The 24,521-nt window shown below is 37.8% G+C and overlaps 2 protein-coding genes across 2 annotated transcripts in view; both read right to left on the bottom strand.

Moving 5' to 3' along the window:
• Positions 1 to 24,521, bottom strand: part of Slx4ip (SLX4 interacting protein) — a 143,013-nt gene that overhangs the window by 59,819 nt on the left and 58,673 nt on the right.
• LOC138816771 (ubiquitin-ribosomal protein eS31 fusion protein-like) lies at positions 14,603 to 21,662 on the bottom strand. Its single transcript, XM_070006839.1, has 2 exons — positions 21,621 to 21,662; positions 14,603 to 15,153 (listed from the first exon to the last, which is right to left on the bottom strand). The coding sequence occupies exons 1-2, from the start codon at positions 21,660 to 21,662 to the stop codon at positions 14,647 to 14,649; spliced, it is 549 nt and encodes a 182-aa protein (XP_069862940.1). The 3' UTR covers positions 14,603 to 14,646.

Here is a 24,521-nt window from a genome sequence, read left to right on the forward strand (position 1 = left end):
AAGCCAGTAAAGCGTGCGCGTGAAACACACACACACACACACACACACACACACACACACACACACACACACACACACACACAGAGTCAACAAACTAAGCACAATATACTGTCAATGTATCCCCCTGACTTACTCATATAACGTATTGGCCCAAGCTTGAAACTAACATTTAAGAATTCATTCTTTTGGAATAAACTATACTCTCTCAGTCCCTTTGTAAATATTTACTAATGGTGAAAAAGTTGGCAATAACAATAGTTAAGATTAGTAGGCACTAAGTTAACTAGGTACTAATTATGTGCCAAGGATTATACCAAGCCCTTTTCTGTACATTATTGCATTTAATTCTCATTACACCCCAGAAAGGCAGAAACTACCTGGTGTTCTGGAAACACTGAGAAACTTAAGAGTAGTCTTTCTGATTTAGAATATCCCTGGTAATCATGGCTGAGTTTTGTTTGGTGTGGTATCTTGCCAACCTGGCAATACTTGTCAGGCCAGGTACAAGGAACATACCATAATCTAATTATTAGACAGCTTGAATCTGACATCGCAGCATAGAGGCTAGAGGAAGCCCTCTCATGCCAACTAGTGAACAGCATGCAAAAAACTGTGAAGTCCTTCTGATGATGCACAGATTAGAAAGAAAGAGCTGTATTGCCTCCCTTTTCAGTATGTACAATGAGTGGACCCACCAGCTCTCCTTCAAGAAAACTTACACTATAAGATCCCATCTCCCTGCTGTTTTTGTTTGCTACAGTTCATTTGAAATCTATCTGCACACATAATATCTATGCAGACATTAATGGAAAGGTCTCAAGAGCCTGATATGAAGTCTAGCCCCTTGTTCTCTCCATCAACTGACCATGGGCCACACAAGCACAATGGTAACACTTACATTTCCTGATGTGCTGACCTCTGTGGACATGTTAATATTGGTAACCCACGATGGTGAATGCTAGTCATGTCACTGAAATCACCGTAAGAACTACAGAAGATGGAGATACTCAGTAGAGAAGACAAAGAGTGTTAGAGAATTTAAGCTCAAACTAAAAAGGCATGGTGGGAGATCAGTGAAATTAAAAGAATGATCTATGAATGAAAGAAAATGGTTTCTGATAAATAAAATATAAACAGAAAAATTGAGGTCAGTGAAACAACAACTAGGTGGATTCGTCACCATTAAGAGCTATAACCATAGGAGTCATTAATGGTCCAGGAACCATTAATGGTCCAACATCATACAGCAGGATGGGAAAGACTCTTTTCCTTTATCTTATCAATACTTATTGATATGCATGAAGGCACAGTGAACATGTCTATGAAAAAGGTGGCTAGAGTTATACAGGTAGATATAGTGAATATCTGGGGGTAACAAAAACACTAGACATGAGGGAAGGAGGTTTTAAAACCAAATGCCTGTGACTAGAAGTGATGAGAGAACTCAAAACAGATGCAATATGTTAAAAACATACTTTTGTTGTATTTACATGCCAATATTTGGCTTCCAAAAAACAAACAGATCAAGCACAGAAGTAATATTAGTTAACAGTGTGAGTGTGCAGCATAATGTTGTGGCCATCAATGGTAGTAACTTTATAGTAAGTGCCTTTAACAGTAGTGGCTCAAACAAGTAATGGAATGAATGAGTGTGCTTTATGCAGTTAGTGTTCACATACCTTCGATGCTCAAACTGAGATAAGCTGCCACATAATCGAGTAAGAGTGACCAAGCAATTTTTAAAATGGCATTATGAAAATCAGGTGAGAAAGAAAAATAACTAAGTTAAAATAGAAGAAAAAAATCAAGAGAAAAAGAATATTAATGGGGATTTTAAGATGGAAGAATAGTCATTTTCAATTCTTAAGGATTAGAGAGTTAAGTGAAGCAGAGCACCTATAAGGAGATAAGTTTAGTACCAACTAATAAGAGTTTTAGACCAGCAGGGCTTTATAGATAGGAAATGAACTTACACAGGAGATTATAGGATTAAACACTGAACCCAGAGGACTACATTGTACCAACACAAAGAAAGACAGAGGTCTTTCACTGTGAGAGGTAATAAAAATCACCGAAGACAGGATCTGCTGCCATGATGGGTAAGTCAATTCAACCATCCAGTGCTCTTGGATACAGGCTTTATTTTATTTTTCCTGCTTTTTAAAGAGGGTATCCCTAAGATGTGAGCTTACTGACCTCAAGAATCACACTTGTCTTCTAAGAGATATGTTAACATAAAAAGCATGGGCTTTAGAATCATGCAGATATAGATTTAAACATTAACTGTCCCTTTTCTTGGTCAGTTCTGTGAGCTAGGACAAGTTTCTAGGCTTCTCTGAATCTTAATCTCCTTATCTGTAAAATTAGAAATAATGTCATTCCTTGCAGACACATTCATTGTTATTCAAAGACAACTGAAAGAGAAAACAAAGAGTTAAATGTTAACAATCAGTAGTTAACTACAAAATGGGAGGAGTTAACAAGTAAATGGCATAATTCTCAGTTTCAGTATCTCAACCAATGAATGTGACAAAATTGGCCAGCACCATCCAGTAACTTTCTATGATTATAAAGATGCTCTAACCTGCAGTGTTAGAAGTCTTAACCTAATTAATTGAAACTGGTTAATTTCTTATTGATCTCAAGAACTGTGTTTAGCTAGTTGACTACCAGTGTAGTCAGTATAAAATAGCTTCCCCGAAGTGACTCCTGGGTAAGAGATCCTGGTTCTATTATTTTAGTGAGAGTAAAACCACCAACAGCCAACAATATTGGGAATCCCATAAAAATAAGTGCTGGGTGATGCAAGGGGATTCCCATCTCACAGGGAATTCCAGAACACTCCTCAGCACTGCATGTGAGGGAATGGTAGGGACTAACCTGGGAAATTTCTATAAACTTTACTAAGGAAGGTGTTGATCCGATAAAACTGTCTCATTTAAAGGTGTTTTCCTCATAAATAGAAGATAAAAGTTGTTACTGAAAGAGGATTAAGAAGTTTAAGTTCCCCTTTGTCATTCACTTGGATGCTGGTTTACCAAATCAGAAGTTGAAATGCAAGTATAATTTTTAAAGTCAGCTATTATTGCTGGGAATGATCACCACAAGTCTAGGGCTAAATTTCTCTCCCTCCTCTGCTCTGAACTCAAGGAACAATCCTCTAACTACTTTCATCCCTGCAAGAAAGTCTCTTATACAAAAGGAGCAAGAGTTCAAAGGAAATTTTCAACCAATTCATGCCTAAGGCAGGAAACTGAAATCCAAATGGAATAGAAGTATGTTAGACAAACACAGTCTGGTCTGATGGTGAGAGCTGAGATTTTCTTCTTCTGATCCATTTTTAGAGAACTATAAAGAGGAATAAAAGACAGTGGTTAATTGGTCACAGGACTTGAGAGCCACCTCTACTTTTCTTTTCTCATTGACGGCTGGGAATAACACACTCTTCAAGGAATGCTCAAAGGAGGAACGTGCTGGGACAGGAGACCCTTGAAGAAATGGCTTCAGAAGCTACAGATCATTAATTAAGAAATATTGAGAGTGAGGTTGAAAGCGTAACTGAAAAGAGTAGGAGGGGTAACTCAGTATCAGCTGCCACCTACACATTACCAATTAAAGCTTATAAAGGCTCTTAGTGGAAACTTACATCTCTCCGGCACCCTCCTCTTGGTAAATGAAGAGTCCCCTGAGACAACTGAACCTCAAATACCATAGCACTGGCTTTGGAGTAGTACTGAAAACATACACTGATATGCCCTCGAGTCTCAGGATTCTATGTCTTCTGAGCACCACCTGCAACAGTGTTTCTCAAACTTCTTGGTGGATTAGATTCATCAGAAGGGCTTAATAAAAACACAGATTGCTAAAGCTCACTTTGAGGTGAGGCCTCAGATGGACTGAAAATTTGCATTTTTAATTAATATTTCAAATAGTTATCTTTAAATACTTATACAAAAAGGTTTCGATTCAATGTTAGTTGGATGTTAGCTTATGAGTACAGTGCATCTTGACCAGTGTTACCTTTCATAATTAAGAATTTGCATTTTTAGCAGGATCTCAGGTAATGGTGATATTACTGGTCAATAGAACACACATTGGAAATCAATGGTGAAGAATACTGGTTTGCAATCCTAAAAAGCACATCAGAATCATTTGGGGGAGTTTTTTTTTTTTTTAAGGAATAACTGTCAAAATTCTAAATTATTAAACCAGTCCCTTAGATGGGACCTTAATGACCACCAGAATATTTGAAAAAATCTTCCTCCCAATTCTACCTGATTCTCATATTTCTGGCTGGGCTGAGATCTATTGTACAATTGCCTTTAACAATTTACATGTATCTGAACAATAAATAATTACTACCAGTTTTAAGTAAATTCCATGACTTTCAACGTTATTTTAAAAAATGAAAAGGAAAATGCAGAATAATATTTTGGCCTTCTTTACAAATTAGAGGTAAAAAATGTTGATCCTAGCATCTCTTTGAGACCACCAACTGTTAGCGATGGTTGTTTCTTAGTTAGCTATTTTTCTTCCTCTTTTGTGGGGAGAGCAGAGTTTGAACTCAGCTTTATGCTTGCTAGGAAAGTGCTGTCACTTGAACCAATATCAACCTTTCATTTTTTTTCCTTCCCTCCTTCCTTTTCTTTCCCTTCCTCATTTTCCCTTCCCTCCACCCTCCTCTCCCCTTTTCTTTCCTTTCCCTTTCTCTCTCTTTTTATGAACCAAATGATAATGAGCCTCCTCTCACCAGAAAACATGCACTGCACTCCACTGCTACTTAGATCAGATTCTCTGCAGCCTTGCTAATTAGAAGTGAAGACCTATGTAAATTCTGCTTATTTACAAAATAGGGTAGGCAGTAAGTGATAAAATTTGAAGTGAGGATCCTACTACAAGAAGTTCAACAACAGGTAATACTTTGTAACACAATGTCTTCTAAAGTATCTTCCCCATCTATCTTCTATGCTTCAAAAGTTCCTTCTCATTTCTAGATAAAATTCTACTTTCCCTCACTTCTATTTATTTGTCATTTTCCTATTTGATTCTTCCTTTATTGTCTCTGCCTTGACATAGGAAAAAGAAAATTTACAATGAATTTTTCTAATGAAATAAAACTCTATGGTGCCCATTCCTAATTTCACAAATGGGGCAAACTAAGTATTTTTCTTTAGTAGGAAAAAAGAAGGTGAATTATTTTTGGTGTGTGCTTCCTGATCAACTCTCTCCTAGGCACTTGCCCTTAACAAGAAACTTGCTCCTCCCCCTTAATTCCTGAAGTCAAAGAATCTTCAAGCAAATAGATATGGTGTGCCATAAATCAGCACCTACTGGTAAAGTATTAGCTAACAATGCAGCTTACTTCAAAATAATAAGGCTAAAGGAAAATATCCTGTAGATTTAAAAAAAAAAAATCAGAGGGTGAGATTTTTTTGCTCCCTAACCCTTCTATTCACTGTCTGGAAACATCTAGGGCTGTCCAAACTGGCATCTAGTGGATGCCTCTAGGAATGCTATTAAGCATCTATATTGCACAGCACAGCCTCTACCACCAGAATCATATATGTGGTCCAACCCATTATTAGTGAGGATGTAGAAACACTCGTCTAGAAGCTCTTACATGCAGCAAATTGTCCAGAGTCAAAGAACTACTTCAAAATCAGCAGCTAAAGAGTGCACCAAAGCAACAAACGGGTCTTCTTAACCTTACCCTTGCTAGAAATTGTCAGTGAGGGCTTTGTTCATGCAGACAGCTTCATTTGATAGAAAAAATAATCCCATTATGTGAATCATCACTTCATCAACTGGAGGACCGTCGCCATCCTATAGCATTCTTATACAGTTCACTTTTAACAAAGCAATGAAGAAAAGGGAGAAGGGAAGGAAGAAAGAAAGGAAGGAGAGATGAGGAAGGAGTGATGGAAGAAAAAAGAAGTATTCTTGTAAAAGTAGGAATTATAACATTTTAGAAATAGACTATAATCTAAATGACAGCACTGTCCCTTCCCCTAAGGAACTTTGTAATGTAACCTTTGTTTTGGGGAAGATTTTAGAGAAGCCTTTACAAAAGGGTAGATGGGCAGTACTTAAGGATTCTTCTCATGTATCTTTAGTATTATAATGAAATAATACCAAATTTATTTTTTATTGCTAATCAATTCCTATAAAATATTGATTAAATGATTTAAAAGACCAATATCATGATTTTTGTTCCTTAATAGTGAAATTGAGCAAGGGGGTCTAGATTTTGTATATAATAGCATCCTAATGGGCCAACTAAAAATCTTCATTTTAAAAGGGATATATTAAAGAAGTACTTAAAGTCCTCACAAAGTAATTTCCCTCTAAGTATGGACAATGATGCCTTTAAATAGCAAAATTCATATTATTTACCTGAGTGCTTACCTCCTCCCTTCCCTGTTGAGGAAGAGAAGATGGCAACCAAAGACTGATCAGAAAATAAACACCAGATAGGACAACAGGGTCTGTCCTTGAAGTAGTTATCAAATAAACCACAATAGGAACCCCACATTCTCATTGCTCATTCCCAATGGAGGTAATTATTGCAACACAGTCTAAAACTTTACCATGTAACATAAACTCTCTCCGTTATGAATTGTGTAAATATGTCACCAAGAAATGCTAAAATGCCCCCTATTGAATATGAATTGTTTATCCCAGGCCTATAGTGTTCTGGGCTCTAATGCTTTAGAGATATTAGATACTAAATTTGATTAAAACCATATTCCTTGCCTTGCTGCCATTATCAATGATGCAAATTCACACATGTGTTAGCTAATGAAGCAGCTAGACAGGGTTTCACAGGCAGGGAAAAGGCTGAAAGAAATATTTTTGCCAAAGAGAAAATGGCCAAGTGTGGAAAATGATATGGAAATCCAAGGTAGTCCACACAAGCCAACATTGTAAATAAGGTTAGACTCTCACATGGCTCCATGGTCTGAGTATACATTACATTTTAATCCAAACATTCATTATGTTATAGGGATTTATGCCAGCTGGCATCACAGAATTGACCAAAGTGAAAAACGAGCTTGAGTTTTTGTTTTTTTTTTTCATTATAAAACTCAGTGCATTTGTAGCATTAGCCCCTTACCAGAAGAGGGCAATGGTGGTCTGGCTGGCATTCCTAACAAAGTTCAGAGTTAGCTAGCCTTCAAAGTGTTACCTGCAATGGGAAGCAGACCTCAGGAAACAGCATGGGGAAGTGCTGAAGTCATTCAAGCAAAGACAGCTCTTCGCCTGTCCTTCCCCTTGTGTGGATGAACAGATTGCTAAAAGAGCAAACCACTCCAATATACTTCCAACTAATGATACATAAGAACCACTCAATGAGAGCTACCTACATTTTAAAGTTGCATTGCCATAGTAGCTACATGACACATTCATATTCCCAAAAATAAGATGCTCTGAATGGAGAATTACATTTGCAAATTATAGGTATACACAAGCCAGTCAATTGACTAATAAAAATTTTCCTCCCTTTCAGCAGTCTCTAGCTCTTGTCTCTGCTTCCTTTTTTTCTTCACTTGTGTTTCCAAGCTCATCTTTCCAGGCAGAGTGTTTATTGCCAGCTCAGGGTCTTCAAGCTTTCTCTAGGCAATGTAATCTACACCCTGCTCTCTTGGACAAACCATTCATTTGCATTGTGATGCAGGCTTATTCAACATGTATCTTTCAAGCATATGCATTTCTAGTGAAGGAAAAGGCTTATTTTTTGATATTTCAATTATTTTTAAAAAGGGAACAGTGAGTAGTAGGTGGAAGGCAGAAAGAGGAGCATGAATGTACAGGTAACTTGGAGGGGGTATTCTCTTGTGGTTTGGGAATGCAAGAAATGAATAATGCCTCTTTAGTTTTATACCTTGACTTTTAACCTGCCCTCTGTTTGCATGTTCCACCTAAACCTGCTCTTCCCCATTCTGGCTCAGCCAGTGTCACTTTCCTAACTCAGGAACTAATGGCATGTAGCAAGGGTGGATGTGCATGCCTGTCCTGGAGTTCTACCCCACATTCACTACTCCATCCCTATCCACTTGCAATAGGCCTGTCCTGCCTGGCCTACTGCAATAACCTTCTGGGGTTATCTAAATTAATCCACCTTCAATCTGTTACCAGCCCGTGTTGTTAGTTATCAACAACTTCTTCCAGTCCCAATCTCTCACCCCACCTAAAGCTTACTGTGGGGCCTGTGAGAGGCTGATCACTCATTTCCAATTTCCCAAGTCTTTACTTTTTGTACTTTATATCCTATTATTCAGGAATAGTTATTCATAGTACCTCTTTTAAAAACAGCCTCAATTTTCATAATTCTCTTCATAGTCTGCTTACCTGCAAGCTTGTGAGAGGCTGGAGCCTGCCAGATCTTGGACCTCCATGTAAATCTACCATCCTATTCGCTGCTCTGCTCCAGCCCTGCCAGCCTTTGCTCATTCACTAGTTTGTAATTTATTGCATGTACACTGGACACCAGCTTTGCTTAACACAGAGCAAAACAAAACAGGACCTTGGCTCTGATGCAAGGCACTTCCTCCTCGTCTTTACCCCACCTCCCTATGTGCTCACATCAAAGCCTCCTTCAGTCTTGACTTGAAGGTTCTTCAGGAAAACTTTTTAAAGTTCCAGATCTGGACAATCTTCCCTTTCTGGGACCAACAGTATTATGCTCCTCTTTTTTTTTTTTTTTTTTTTGTTGATCATGGGGCTTGAACTCTGGGCCTGAGCGCTGTCCCTCAGCTCTTCAGCTCAAGGCTAGCGCTCTACCACTTGAGCCACAGCACCACTTCTAGCTTTGTCTGCTTATGTGGTGCTGAGGAATCGAACACAGGGCCTCATGCATCCAAGGTAAGCACTCTACCACTGAGCCACCTTCCCAGCCCTACATTCCTCTTTTTGAAACTCTGATTCAAGTCTGTGTTTTTTCTTTTTGCCGTATGTTTGGTCTGTTAGCCAGTTTCTTCTGGAAGATGATGAGATCTGCAACTATTTTTGTTAGATATTGATCCTCCAAGCTTAACAGTACCTGACCCATAGGTGTTCAATTAGGTATTATGGAAAGGAAGGAAGGAGGCCAGGACTGCATACTTACTCCCAACTCAGGGCAACTCCTGGCTTCTAATGAAGCTCTGATAGTGCCCATGATATTGTCCAGAATGCTCCAAGACACAAGCTGGTTTAAGGAGTCTGGCAAGAAGCAAAAGCCATTAATCTCCTCCATCATCCTCACCACTTTTCAACTCTGCATCCACATAGATTCTCATTCCCAGCAATGGACTGCACAGAGATCCACCAGGGAAACCAAAGACAAAGAAAAAGAAGGGCCATGTGAGCACCAAGGAGAATAGAATTAAAGGAGGAAAAAATCATTACAGGAAAACTGAGAAATGTTTTATATAAAAGGATTGCACTATCCAGAAGAAATGAGTAACAAAACTTCATATACCAATCTTTTTCTCAAGACTGACTTATCCCAAACTACTCTTCATTTCAAAAGGGATCTTTCTGTGTTATGTGCACAAATACTAGGTTTACTTAGGCAGCTTTCCCAAAGAGAAGTAGTTTCTCCGTTGAAAGAAAAAAATACTGCTTGACATAAAAAGTTTATTTTTTATCAGCTTCTACTCATTATAGATTAAAACTTCATAGTCTAAATTTTAGCATGGGTATATGTACTGTTGGGGGACATTAAAAGACTACCAATCTATTTAAGATAGCTTTTATATCATACTCTGTCACCAAGGAGGGTAAGACAAGATGGGGACCATAGATGGTTGTGTGTTATTATGAATTAAACCACAGGGACAATTCCCTGTACCATACCATTGGACCATGTCCCAGTGGAGAGACTGAGTCAGGCAAGTCACCTATTCATTCACATTCTTCATATGAAGATGGGGATCCTCAACCCCCTCAAATCACCTTCCCAAAGAGCACTTCCATGTATTTACCTAGTGAGGGTGCTATAAAGAATTGTAAAAAAATTGAAACATAATACAAATAATAGTTATATAAACTTGTGATGAATGATTAAATTGAGATTATTAACATTATCTATTCCCCTCATACAGTTAACTTTTCTTTATGGTGACATCAATCTTTTATTAGTGTTTTCTTTGTTGTTGCTGATGTTATGTTTACGCCATTTTGTTTATTGAATCCAAGGCTTTTGTGCATGGTGGGTAAGTGCTCTGCCACTAAGCTACAACCTAGCCCCCCACACCCCTTTTCTTGAAATAATAGCACAGTACTATTAAAAAAATATCCTGAAAATCCAATGTGCAAATACCATCCACATAGATGCAGAAGCTTGTTCTTCTGAAGCACAATGTTTGCTTGTTTCAAAGGCTCCAGCTGCTATTGTCTGGTACAGCCACACTTTCAGATCCATGGGGTGCTACCTGTCTTTCAATTCAAATTCAGCTTCAGCATTCTTCCTTTAGTGAGATCTCTGATCAATCAATCTATCTATATTGAAACCACCCTCAGTCAATAGCCACTAAATTATTTATCTTTTGTTTTCTTCATTACACTTCTCAGTACTAGCTGTGTATTCCTTATTTTGAAAAGTGTTTCAGATTACAAAATTTTTCTTCTGACTTTGGAATAACCACATAGACTTTACATGGTGAGAATTCATAATCTGAAAAAACAAAACACAAAACTACTGGAGCATTAAACCAGCACTGGAAGTTAGAAATTTTCAATTCCAGATTTGTGGGTTAGAGGATATTCAACTTTATCTGAAACTATCTTATTTCTCCCCAAGTGTACAGATTATCTTAGGCTGACTAAAATGTCACCTTCATGAACAAGGGACTTCGTTAGTCTTATTCAAAATCATGTCCGCACATTAAAAATCATCCCTGGCACAACAAGGGATAAACATTAATAGACTAGATGTAAGTTTTTAAAAACTACAAGAGAAATGGAAGAGAAGTACAAGAGTGAACACACTTCTTTCATCCCTTGTTAGACATATGAGGAAAAGACAAATATGACTGCAGAGTATATATAATACATAACATGGATCTGCTAGATATACCCCAAACACTGTCCAATGAAAATATAAAGTATACCACCATCAAACATGTCTGAAATAGTCTTTGTACCCCTCAGTCTAAAGTTCCCATATGAATCAAGACTTCTTTGCCAAGGCAGGGCAGATATAAAGTGAGGCTGAGGGCTTGATTTTCTAAAAGGACATAGCAGCCAGAGACAAAGAAGTCTGACCCCACCATAAGCTGGGCAGTTACCCAATATCTGTTCATTGGGCTTCTCCAACTTTAAGTCACATTGCTCAGCAGACCCTGTATAGACTACACAGAAAGATGTAATTTAGTAGCACATAGTAATCCTAAATATGTGTATAAAGCTGAGGATTCACATTAGTGTAATGGTGCAGATCTGTAGTCTCAGCTACTAGAGAGGCTATGGTGAGATGATCACTTGAGACCAAGAAATGAACAGCTTGGACAATATAGTGAAATCCCAGCTCAAAACAAACAAACAAACAAACAAACAAGGAACAGAGGATTCCACAAACATACACTCCTTAAACCAGTGATATGCTCATGTCTATTATGGTAAGTTGTGTTCATTAGGCCATTCCATTTATACTTGTATGTGGAACCCAGCTGCAGCATTGCTTCTTTGGAAAAGCATTGGTAACTGTTCATTTTCTTTTTTCTTTTTTTTTTTTTGGGGGGGGAGGGGGGTCCAGTCGTGGGGCCTGAACTCTGGGCCTAGGCGCTGTCCCTCAGCTCTTCAGCTCAAGGCTAGGGCTCTACCACTTGAGCCACAGCGCCTACCTCCGGCTTTTTTCTTTTTGCTTATGTGGTGCTAAAGAATCAAACCCAGAGCCTCAGGCATGCAAGGCAAGTACTCTACCACTGAGCCATCTTCCCAGCCCCTAACTGTTCATTTTCTATCTAATGTCAACTTAGGGAACTAAAAATCCCTTATAAAAATTTTACTTCTATATCAAAATGAGTTATTTTCTCTTTATAATTAAACTAGTTTTAAAGTGAGATGGAAAAAAACTTACAGCCTCTATAACAAACCCTTATACTCATGTCATAAATAATTTCTAGCAAGATAGTTGCTTCTTAGTGGCAGGCTCACATTTCTACTTCAATCAAAACTAATTTTGGTATCTATATCTCAATTTATATGTGGCTAGGGAGCTTATCACACGAGCCTTCAGACTCCATGGAAATGGGCATGCTTCCAACACTCCAAAAATATTAGGACGTTATTAGCCACTGGTAATCATTTTCTTCTACCCTCTTATATTTCTAACTTTAGCAAAGTTAACAGCTTGGTAGTAGCTTCAGAAGAAAGACAAAAGCTAAAAGCCACAAAACACCAATGGTATGTTTGCTGAGATTTCCAAATTTGTCAACAGATATTATAAAGGAAAAAAAAAAAAGCTCAGATTCTCTGAGCTATGTAAACATACAAACTCATACCAGAAACATAAAGACTAGACAATAAGTGCAAATCTCAACCAATATATTAACAGATTCAAGTTATATCAATTGTACTGTTTCACCTTACTCTGGAGATAGGCAAGAAAGGTATAAGATTTTTTTCACAGGGCTGGGAAGGTGGCTCAGTGGTAGAGCACTTGCCTTGCATGCGTGAGGCCCTGGGTTCGATTCCTCAGCACCCCATAAGCAAAAAAAAAAAAAAGCCAGAAGTGGCGCTGTGGCTCAAGTAGTAGAGCGCTACCCTTGAGCTGAAGAGCTGAGGGACAGCGCCCAGGCCCAGAGTTCAGGCCCCACGACTGGACCCCCCTCCCCCCAAAAAAGAAGATTTTTCACAATATAATTTTTGCTTGCTTGCTTTTGTTTGTTTTATTCAAACTAGTCTTTATTCATCCCTCTGCAAAGATGTGTAACTTTTTTCCTTTTGGTCTTTTTTTTTTTGTCGGTCATGGGGCTTGAACTCTAGGCCTGGGCGCTGTTCCTCAGCCCTTCCGCTCAAAGCTAGAGCTCTACCACTTAAGCCACAGCACTACTTCCAGTTTTCTGCATGGTTTATTGGAGATAAGAATCTCACAGACTTTCCTGCTTGGGCTGGCTTTGAACTGCAATCCTCAGATCTTAGCCTCCTGAGTAGCTAGGATTACAGGCGTGAGCCACTGGCGCCCGGCTTTTCCTTTTGCTCTTTATAAAGTGGATTCCTTACATTGCATAGATTCAATATTATCCTGTTCACAAAATGAATTTCCCAAACTTCTGATATGTATTGTACTCCACAACTGAGTTTTGCCTAGGGAGTAGAATTTGCCACAGTGAGAGCTAGAATTTTCACACTGCCAGCTATGCTGGTCAGCTCCCAACTCTAACTCTAAAGGTGGAATCTCTGTACACTGCACATGGGTCTGGAACTTCTTCATTAGCAGAGAAATGAAACGAGTGCCAAACAGAGGGCAGAGTTGGGAAAGGAAGACATGAAATGCTCTTGGCATTAAGAATATTGTTAATTTTGGCTAACACTGGTTTGTATCCAGCTGGACTAGAATTGAAAAGATCATTTTATACGACAGCAATTACAGGAGGAGAGTCCTTACATTTTAGTGTTCCTCCTTTGTTAGACATGGAATTCTAAGAAAGCCAGGATTAGAAAGAAAGAGTCTGAGTGATCCTGTTCACTTAACTATCCATTTGCTCTAGGTTCTACCATAAGGCTAAGGAAAATAAGATTAAATGGTAAAACTTAGATACCTCTTCAGTATGAAAAAAAAATAGTATATCCTCCAGTTTTTCTAAAACTAGACTTTCAAAAAAGTTAAAGGAGGCAAAAATTTGAATCTACCTTTAGATCTACCATCCTAAATTATTATTATAAAAACAGAATACAGAAAGGGTCAGAAAACTACTCATTAATGTATCAACACATTTCTTTCCTTGCATAGACCAAAATAAATAATAAGCAAAAGTTGCCATCTTGTTAAAATATGTAGACAAAGAAACGCCCAAGGAATTCTTTAAGCCTCTGCTTTGAACTGAACTAGTGTGAAGGGTCCAAAAGGTCTGTAGTTATGCTCACTTAGAAGGAAAATCTCCCAATTAAAAATATATCTAACATAACCAAACCTGACTAAGTCAAGAAAGTATGAACAGCATCAATTTTTCTCTTCTGGGTTCACAGAGTGGCAGACAAGTTGAGAACACCACCCTTATTCTGTATATTCAGAGTTCCAAAGCTTATTCCAACAAGCTTGTCTGGTATAATTACAACGCATTCCTAAGAGGTATGGTAATTGTAAAGAAGAAAGAGTGTGATGAATGTAAAGAAGAGAGAGAAAAAGAAAAAAAAATTAAAGTATATCCTACAAAAGTAAGAAAACTGAGAAGTTGGGAGGGATGAGGAACAATAATGAAGGAAGTGACATCAATCAAGATAAATTGCATTCATAAACTGATTTGTTGAATGATAAATACTTTGTACAAGTACTTGAAGATAAACAAATGAGAGTGATATGTGAAAGTGCAAATTCTACTGGAATGACTAAATATCACTGTGAAAATTAATAACATTTCAAAATTGATGTTTACCAAATCACTGTCACGTTCCTATATTTGCTTTTTTTTTAGATTATGCTTTTTATTAATTCATACACAATCACTTGTCTTCTGGCTTGTTGAAACAGTAAGTGAGACAACACTTGCCACAGTAATGCCTGTCAAAGTGGCTAGCCATAAAAACCCCAGCACCACATTCATCTGAAGGGCATTCTCGATGAAGACGGCTAATTTTGCCATTTTCATCAACCTTGTAGTATTTGAGGACAGTCAATTTAACCTTCTTTCTCTTATGCTTGTTCTTCTTAGGAGTGGTGTAAGACTTCTTCCTTTTCTTAGCACCACCCCGAAGTCTCAATTCTAGATGAAGAGTGGACTCCTTTTGGATGTTGTAGTCGGATAAAGCTTGTCCATCTTCCAGCTGCTTACCAGCAAAGATCAGTCTTTGCTGATCAGGTGGAATTCCTTCCTTATCCTGGATCTTGGCCTTTACATTTTCTATAGTATCCGAGGGTTCAACCTCGAGTGTGATGTTTTTCCCCGTAAGGGTTTTGACAAAAATCTGTATCCTGGCGGTGGTCCCACCGCTGATGGCGGATCCACGTTCCTATATTTGCTAAGCACAAATCATCATCTTTGTTTTTACTGCTCTGATGCTCTTTTGATGTCATATAATTTCATACCAGAAACGTTGTAAGAAAAATACAAAGTTGGAAAACTTCTTAATAAGCTACTTTGAATTACGTTCTTCTAAGAACTTAAAACTATTTCACTTCAATTTAAAATGTTCTTTTAAAAAGTCTACTCTTGGGGGCTGGGAAGGTGGCTCAGCAGTAGAGTGCTTGCCTTGCATGCATGAGACCCTGGGTTAGATTCCTCAGCGCCACATAAACAAAAAGAAAAAAGCCGTAAGTGGTGCTGTGGCTCAAGAGGTAGAGCGCTAGCCTTGAGCTGAAGAGCTGAGGGACAGTGCCCAGGCCCAGAGTTCAGGCCCCACAACCGGACCCCCCCCCCAAAAAAAAAAAGTCTACTCTTAATAAATGGTTTCACAAGAGCTATAATGATCAATTAATTGGGACAGTTAGAAGAACTAAAGGTTGCATGCATGTGTGTGTGTGTGTGTGTGTGTGTGTGTGTGTGTGTGTGTGTGTGTGTGTGTGTGTGTGTGTGTGCGTGCGTACACACACCCGCGCTTACTTAATTTTGAAAGTGGAACATGAAAGATAAGAAAATGACATTGTGTCCGGCTCCCAGGAGTGAACAGATAAGGCAGGCTTGGATCTTATGCAAGTACAGACACCAGCTGTCCCTCTATCCTTTTCTTTCTCAAATAAAAAGCGGAATGGAATGCAAATGTAAACGAATAATTATAAGAACAGATAACCTTAAAGGTGTGACGGTCTTTGTCTCCTTATCTTTTAATGGTAAAATACTCATTGACAAACCTTAATACTTCATTATTGTAAACAACTTATATAAAATACATGGAACTAGAAAAGCCCTGGATTAGAACACTTAGGAAAGACAGTAATTCTCAGGTTTCTAGTTTATCCTTATTACAAAAAAAAGCCTCATAAGAAGTTCCTAAAAAAAAAATAACTTGAGTACAATTAAGTTCCTTAAAACAAACCAAAGGAATAAAGTGTTTCCCAAGCCAATTCTTCACACTTAGGTAACCCAAAATGGAAGTCACTTACCATCTGAATTATAATTTTACTACCCAATAGACATCTAGTTTGATGCCATCTAATTTGAGCCAGAGGTAGAAAACTGAAGGAGCATCCAGTCTAAGAAAAAGGCTCAACAACTGTAGAGGTATGAAAGAACATGGTGATATGGAAACATGAAGTTAGGTATGATAGGGTTAGAGGAGGCTTGAAACAGATCAGAACAAAGAGGAGAATCTGTCAAGCTGGTAAGAAGCCGGAAGAGAACTTTACTGAACAGTCCCTATCGCTACTTTCCATTTTCCTTTCTCAGAAAGCTACCAGAAGTGTGTTCCAACACACAAAAGAATAAACTCAAAAAACAGAAGAAATAATGTAGAAAAAAGAGGATACAGATTAAGGAAGTAAATATACTGAGAAGGATACCCGATACGACCAATCCAGAAAACAGTAAGATGATATCCCTAGGAAGAGATAAATGATAATACATTGCCTAATGGATTTGATGATAATGAACATTAAATATACACATTAAACTGGCATACAACTATGGAGACACGAAAGGGAGAGGGGAAGTTTCTGTGTGGTTAGGTGAAAAGTGAGAGGTACAAAGGTACTAAAGGCAAAAGATATTACCAAAATCTGGCAATTAAGAAGGTACACTTAAAGCTAAAAGGAGAAGTCTTCTGGGATAAAAGCATTTTGGGATAGGGAGAAACAGAGGTAGAGATTTGCCACTTTTCACTAAAATCCACACAGTGTTGTCATTTAACATACTATAGTATGGAAACATATAAAATGATTTAAAAACTAAAAACCAAATTTGAAGGAAAAAAATTAAAAATAGGCTGCATGGGCTTTGAAGATTTTCTTTTTAAAACATTTTTAAAAATTATACTGTAATGGTAATGTACAGGGTCTCAGTTCTATTAGGTAATGAAAACATTTCTTTTTGAACAGTGTTACCCCCTCCTTCATTTTCTCCCACTTTCCCCCCAACTCTGACTCACCTCCCCCAAAGTTGAATAGTTCATTTCAAACATAGTATCTAGTGAGTATAGCATTACATTGGTTAACCCTTTGTCCACTGTTTTGAAGGTTTGTTAAATTTCTAGTAACATGCTATAGACTTTTCACCATGCATAATAAATATATCACACCAAGAACCACCCTATCTTCAAAGAGGAAGATGGATGCAGCAGGGAGAAACTAAAGGTATTGACAATAGTTAAATAGCTGCTAGAGTCCTTGTAACCAAAGACCACAGTATAAACCAAGTTAATAGCAGCAGAACTGATGAGGAGAAATATCCCAAAATAAGGAAGGAGATGAGACTTCTGGACACACTGAGCTTCAGATGTGGCCAGGCATGAATCATATTCCCATTTTTGAGATCTGTAAACTGAGGTTCCTGCAAAGATAAGATCAAATGGTGAGTAATTGGTGGAGCCCCAGGCCTCGTTCTGAACATCATGTCTTCTGCACACACATTACTTGGCTGATACTTTTGTAGTTCTACTACCACTCTGCACCCCCACAAATCAAATAAAAACTTGAAAGCAGATCACTAAAATATTAATTATTTTAAACATCAAAGACATTTTTCATGTATATAGCAAACTGAATTTCCAATTAAACCTCTTCCCTGTGACAACTTTCTCATCACTACTGAGTGGGCCTCTGGGAGCCCCATGTTTCTGACTTCATCTTGGACCTGGCCAAAGCTGATGGAACAATCATTTCATGTTTCTCAGGAACACAGAACTAGGGCAGGGCGGGTGCCTAAGAATGTATTCCATAATGGCTATACCTGCCACATATAAACCTGGGCATTCTGGGACAGCAGTTAAGAGCCTGAAAAGAGGCAAGACCATTTCCCAAAGAGAAATGATGTGGGACATACTACAAAGGGCTCTCTTTGAGGTCTCTGAGAATAGTAAATTTCAAATGGATACAAGCAGTTCACTTTACTAACCCCATGAGAGTGGCAGCTCTCCTCCCTTGCACAGCTCTGAGCCTAGCACTCAGGCCTCCAACTACAACTGCCAGGCCTTTCTGTCTCCCGACACCTGAGACTTCAGAATTTACTCCTCATGTTTATACCAAGTTCTATGTAGGCCTACCCCTATCAGGAATATGGGAAAAATACCAACCAACAAACAGCACTACCACATGTTACTGACCTATTTTTTTTTAAATGGTTACTTAACTTTGGTTACTTAACTTATACTTTCATATCTTAAAAAAAACAGATTTAGTGAGCTCAAATAAAGATTTAGTAGTAGCTAAATGATATAATGTTGTTTATAGAAGTAACTCAAAAAGATTTGTGATTTTTAAACAACAGAAATTATTTACATAACACATCTATAGCAGATGGCTAAAATGTGTCATCTCTCATAATCAATTATTCACTCATATTTCACTCAATAAACTAAGGGTTATTAGTGCCATGCACTATGCTGAAGAGATGATATGAATTAGCAGTCATGGTCCCTGTCTCCCACAGTGCTGTCCTATTTTCAAACAATTGGCTTATTGCAGATTTTTTTTATAAGTGAGGAAACAAATTATTCCATAATTAATCTTTCTCTATATATCTTTCTCTATGTAAGTCTCTATAGAAATAAATAAAAAAGCATTTGACTAAATTAACAGACAAAAGTCTATTAAAAGAGTGAGTGAGGAGCCAGGCATACCTGGCCCACACCTGTAATCCTAGACACTCAGGAGACTGAGTAAGATCTGAGGATCACAATTTGAAGTCAGCCCAGGCAGAAAAGTCTGTGATATTCTTAACTCCAATTAACCAGCAAAAGGCCGGAAGTAGAACTGTGATTCAAATAGTAGAGTACTAGCCTTGAGCAAAAAAAAAAAAAAAAAAAAAGCTCAGGCCCTGAGTTCAAGCACCGGGACTTGCATACTTGCACACACACACACACACACACACACACACACACACACACACACACACACACACACACACACACACACACACACACACACACACACACACGAATGGGGTGGTATTTAACATAATTGAACAATTATGAAAAACATGTGCAGAGGGAATTCCAGCTTCTCAGCCACTAAGAATTGAAAGGGAGAGAAAAACAGCTTCTCAGCAGGATAAGGGACTAAGAGGACACAATGAAGTACATTCTGGTCAGGCAGAGACTTGGAGAGCCCAGAAGATTCTCTAGTTATTGGACTAGAGATGAGAAACAGAATATCAGTGCTGAGCACTCAGTGGCTTGGCAGTGTGGCAGAGGGGAGAAAGAATAAAAAAAGAGAAACATCATGGAGGGAAACTGGCACACAAACAGACAGAAGAGAAAGGCAGCTGACCTTAGCTGATCTAGAGCTACAAAAAATACAGTCACTTGAGATGCACTCTTTTCTCAATGTAAAAACACAGTGATATACCAGAGAGCCATTTTCAGAAGGCTATACCAGATCTTTCTGCTTTGAGAAACAAGACCCTACATTTTCCTCTTCCTTGGAACTCACAGCAAGTATATTTAAGTCAACATGTTACACAAAATTCTCTTTTAGAATTTTCAAATGCTCTAATAGTAGATTCCTTGGTTAACTAAGCCAGTGTCACAACACTAACAAAGGAAGAGATCAAAATTTTGTCAAATGATACACACACACACACACACACACACACACACACACACACACACACTCACACACACACAGAGTCTTAGAGATGAGCCATTTTATAATATGAGAATATAAGAATAACTATCATATGCTTCTGAAAACAAAAGGTAGAAAGATTGAATTATTAAATGCAGTAGGTATTCTTTCTTTAACTAAGTGTATCTTTTTCTATTGGTAGTGGTGGGATTTGACCGTTAGGCCTTACATTTGCTTGAGAAGGCACTCTACCACTTGACATGACCTTTTGGCTTGATTTATTTTCAGGCAATGTCTCAAGTTTTAGTCTGGACCATCTATGGACTGCAATCTTCCTACCTATGCCTCCCACATTTAGCTGGAATCATTGATACATGCCACTACATTTAGTTTACTGATGGAGATGGGATGTTGTTTACTTTTTTTTTGTTTTTGTTTTTGTTTTTTTTGGGTCCGGTCATGGGGCCTGAACTCTGGGCCTGGGCGCTGTCCCTCAGCTCTTCAGCACAAGGCTAGTGCCCTACCACTTGAGCCACAGCGCCACTTCTGGATTTTTTCTTTTTGCTTATGTGGTGCTGAGGAATCGAACCCAGGGCCTCAGGCATGCAAGGCAAGCGCTATACCACTGAGCCAACTTCCCAGCCCCTGTTGTTTACATTTTATCAGAGCTAGCTTTGAACCTGAATCATCTCATTCTCTGCCTCTGCAGTAGTTGAGACTAGATGTGAGAGGTGAGCTACTTTGCTCTGGTAAAATTTATCTTTTTAACAAATAATAATGTTTCCTAATGAAAATTTAAAAAATAAGTGTGATGTTTAAATACATGTGTATATGTATGTGTACAATGTTTAAATCAGGTTAAACACCTATCTCCTGAATATCATTTTTTAATGTTGAAAACATTCTAAATGCTTTCTTTTTTTTTTTTTCTGGTCAGTCCTGGGGCTTGAACTCAGCCTGGCCACCTGGGCACTGTCCTTGAACTCTTTTGCTCAAGGCTAATGTTTGAGCCACAGCACCACTTCCTGTGTTTTTTTTTGTTTTTTGTTTTTTGGTGATTAACTGGAGATAAGAATCTCATGGACTTTTCTGTCTGGGCTGGCTTTGAACCATGATCCTCAGATCTCAGCCTCCTGAGTAGCTAGGTACCTGGCTTCCTTCTTTTTGAAATTCATATCACATTACTGTTATCCACTGTCATCATACTGTGCAACAGAATGCTTTTTGCTCCTATCTAACTATAACTTTGTAAATACTGGTATTTCCCCATCTCTTCCTCCTTCCTACTTTGCATAGCCTCTAGCAACCACTATTCTACTCTCCAATTCTATATCTCAACTCTGAGATTCCACATATGAATGAGCTCATACAATACTTGTCTTTCTGTGCCTAGCATATTTCACTAATTATCTACAGTTCTATCCATGTCATCATAAATTACAGGATTGTGTATGTGTGTGTATTTTAATAGCTGTTTCACTGTGCATATGTACCACACTTTCTTTATCATTCACTTATTTAATAGTTGTTTCTCTTTGTTGGCTATTGTGAGTAGTACTGCAATATGTAAGGTGATGTCTCTGATGTACAGGTTTCATTTATATTTAATATATGCACACTTATGGGACTGTTGAACCACACAGTAGTTACAGTCTTTTCTCAGCAGGTTCAATTCTCCTAGTATATAAGGTGATAAATCTTTTAGTTGTAATTATGAGAAAGGTATTATTCTAAGATTGCTTTATAGATAACCAAAACGTACTTTTCTAGGCAGTTTATGTTCACAAGCAACACCAGGCACCATGATTTGCACATGGACCTGCTTCATAAATAAATATACTAGGTGAGACAAAGGACAAAGGGCAAACCAATTCAACAGCAATCCTCACAAGACAATATGTTGAAAATGAACTTTACAGCTTGGGAGGGGGATTAGGTGGGAGGGAAATTGAGAGAAAAATCAGGGAGGGGGTAACAATGTTGGACAAGAAATGTACTTACTACTTTACATATGTAACTGTAACCCCTCTGTATATCACCTTGACAATAAAACTAACTAACTAAATATACTAGTTCTTGCTTATCCATGGAAGTCAAGTTCCAAGGATCTCCTCCTTCCCTGCCAGTAGATGCCTGGAACTTCAAGTAGTATTGGCTTTTCCTAACTTGCCTACCTATGATAGTTTAATTTATAAGTCAAGCACAGTAAAAGATCAATAATTATTGATAAAATAGAACAATTGTAACAACATATATGGAGATGTTCTTTTACTCTCAAAATATTTTACTTGCTCATTGCACTACAGTAATATTTTCAGACCATAACTGACATGGATAGTGGAGAAAACAGCTAAGGGGAGACAACTGAATCTCTTGCAGGAAAGTGGAAGAGGGAGGGGGAGGAAGAGAGGGTGGTGGGAGGAAAGAGGGGAAGGAGAAGAGAAATAGAAAAGGGGGGGGAAGAAAGATCACAATAGCTGAGAAGGATTGTAACAAAGTGACCCCTCCAAGTGAACTGGACTCATATAGGACTTCTAACAATAACATTAATTAGGTGATATGCACACCTCACACTAATTCTATGCTTACTTTAAAAATGATTTCTCACAGGTAAATGGCACTTTCTACTGCTCACAGAATGCCTTTTTTAAAGTACATTCTCTGTTCTAAAACTTTAAAAGTTTAGCTACCTGTTGTATCCTAGAAAGTCAAACAGTCAAACATTTTAGGAATATATCGAGTATAAGTCATTTCCTATACTGGTAGACTTCGTTTTCTCATATTTTATTGAGGCTTTTTGCATCTGTATTAAAAATATATTACATCATATAGAATTACTGTGTGTATATGTATCTATGTATAAATATGATTCAGCATGTAGCATGTTGCACATCAGTGATTTATGTTATATGCAATTTAAGTATACGTAATAAGTATTATAGTACATGGTATGATTCAGAATTCAAGAATTATATTATTATTAGTCATTATTATTAGTCAATGGGTATAATGGATTTCAGGTCCCTGCCAGTGCTCATATTCTCCTATGGGGACCAAGTAGCAGCAGCTTTTTTATACACAATGACTATCCTATCTCTTTCTCCTCACTTGTTCTCTCTGCCACAGTGCAATTCCTGTGCAAGCCAAATAGTTTACAATTGCCCTCCATTTGGCTTTGAGTACATGTAACTAATAATAAATGGTATTAATCTTAAAAATAATAAAAAAGCAAGAATCAGATTTAAGAGAAGCAGCTATTGAGTGAAGCAGGCATAGTATGAAAAGAGCTTGAACTTCAGTGGCCATATTTGGAATATAGTACCATTCTGGTATTTTTGTGGCAACTTTTTGGCTCCTGGAGTTGTAGTTCTGATGAATAACTTTGTCATTTGGAATAACTGAATTGTTGCGACCTCAACATCATAATTAAACTTAGGTAGCCTTATGAAAGAACTGAAAGTACTATCTCAAGGATCTTAGATAAGGGGCTTTATTACTCTGGGCATCAGGTTCCTTCACTCTATGTAAAGGACTGCTGTTAGGCCAAAGGGAAAGCAGAGATAAGAAAGGCCCTGTGAATGAAGAGCAGCAGGAAGTCTTGGAAGCCATCAGTAATAGACGGCAACCAGCATAGAAAGAAAGGCAAAAGAGAGGGGTCCAAGAGGGGTAACGTAGAACCCAGACAAAAGGACAAAGCGGAAAATAGAAAAGCAAGGTATCTGAGACAGGAATTAACTCAGAAAGGGGAAATGCAACCAGAGCACATAGCTTTCTCAGCAGTATTCACAATAAAATATAATACTGTTGAATAGTGAAAATACAATACGGTTTTATAAAAAAAAAGTGTTAAGTTGAATATCTTGATTTCTACATAATATTCATGAAATTGCCAAATAAGCACATTATTTAGAAATGTGGAAGGAAACAAACAAAAAAACACCAAAGAAACAGCTTAGAAGAGTTTAGGATGATCACTTCTGAAAAGGGAGTAGAAGGTGAAGAAGAGGGAATTAGCAGTGTTCTTTTCTTTCAAAGTCTATAATGTCATTCCAAGAATCAAAGTGGGAAAAAAATTGAAAAAGGAAAGAAAACATATGTTCATACAGATGGTGTTAGCTTAACTGAATAACCACATGCAAAAGAAGGAAGTTGGACCCATTCCTCAAACCATATACAAGTCAACTTAAAATGTATTGCAGACTTGAACTGTAAGAGCTACAGCTATGAAACTCTTAGAAGAAAATAGAGGAGTAAATCTCTACCACCTTGGTTAGGCAATGATTTCTTAGCTATGATACTAAACGCAAAAGTTACATGGAATAAATAGATGGCAAACCATCAAATCAGAAACATCTGGGCTTCAAAGTGCCTTTCTCTAAAGAATAAACCAATAGTCAATAAGCAGATGAAGATGGTCAGTATTACCCATCATAAAAGAAATGTATATCACAAACATCACTACAATGGTCGTAAACGAGGACAATAAGCTGTGGTAAGGATATTTGGAAATTAGAACTCTCATATATTCATTGCTGGTGAAAATGTAAAACAGTCCAACCACTTTGAAAATAGTTTGGCACTTCACCATGTGACTTGAAGTTCTATCTCTAGGTACATATCAAAGAGAACTGAAAGGTAAGCTTATACGAAAAATTTTACAACA

This window comes from Dipodomys merriami, unplaced genomic scaffold (assembly GCF_024711535.1).
Source record: "Dipodomys merriami isolate MVZ:Mamm:240054 unplaced genomic scaffold, mDipMer1.0.p SCAF_7, whole genome shotgun sequence".
Taxonomy (NCBI): domain Eukaryota; kingdom Metazoa; phylum Chordata; class Mammalia; order Rodentia; family Heteromyidae; genus Dipodomys; species Dipodomys merriami.

What these genes read in the sequence shown, in the direction of transcription:
- LOC138816771 (XM_070006839.1), bottom strand. Translation starts at nt 21,662, where the DNA reads ATGGTGCCTGGTGTTGCTTGTGAACATAAACTGCCTAGAAAA. An exon ending in AACATAAACTGCCTAGAAAA is followed by an intron (nt 15,154 to 21,620) that starts GTACGTTTTGGT and finishes TAGCAAATATAG; the next exon opens with GAACGTGGATCCGCCATCAG.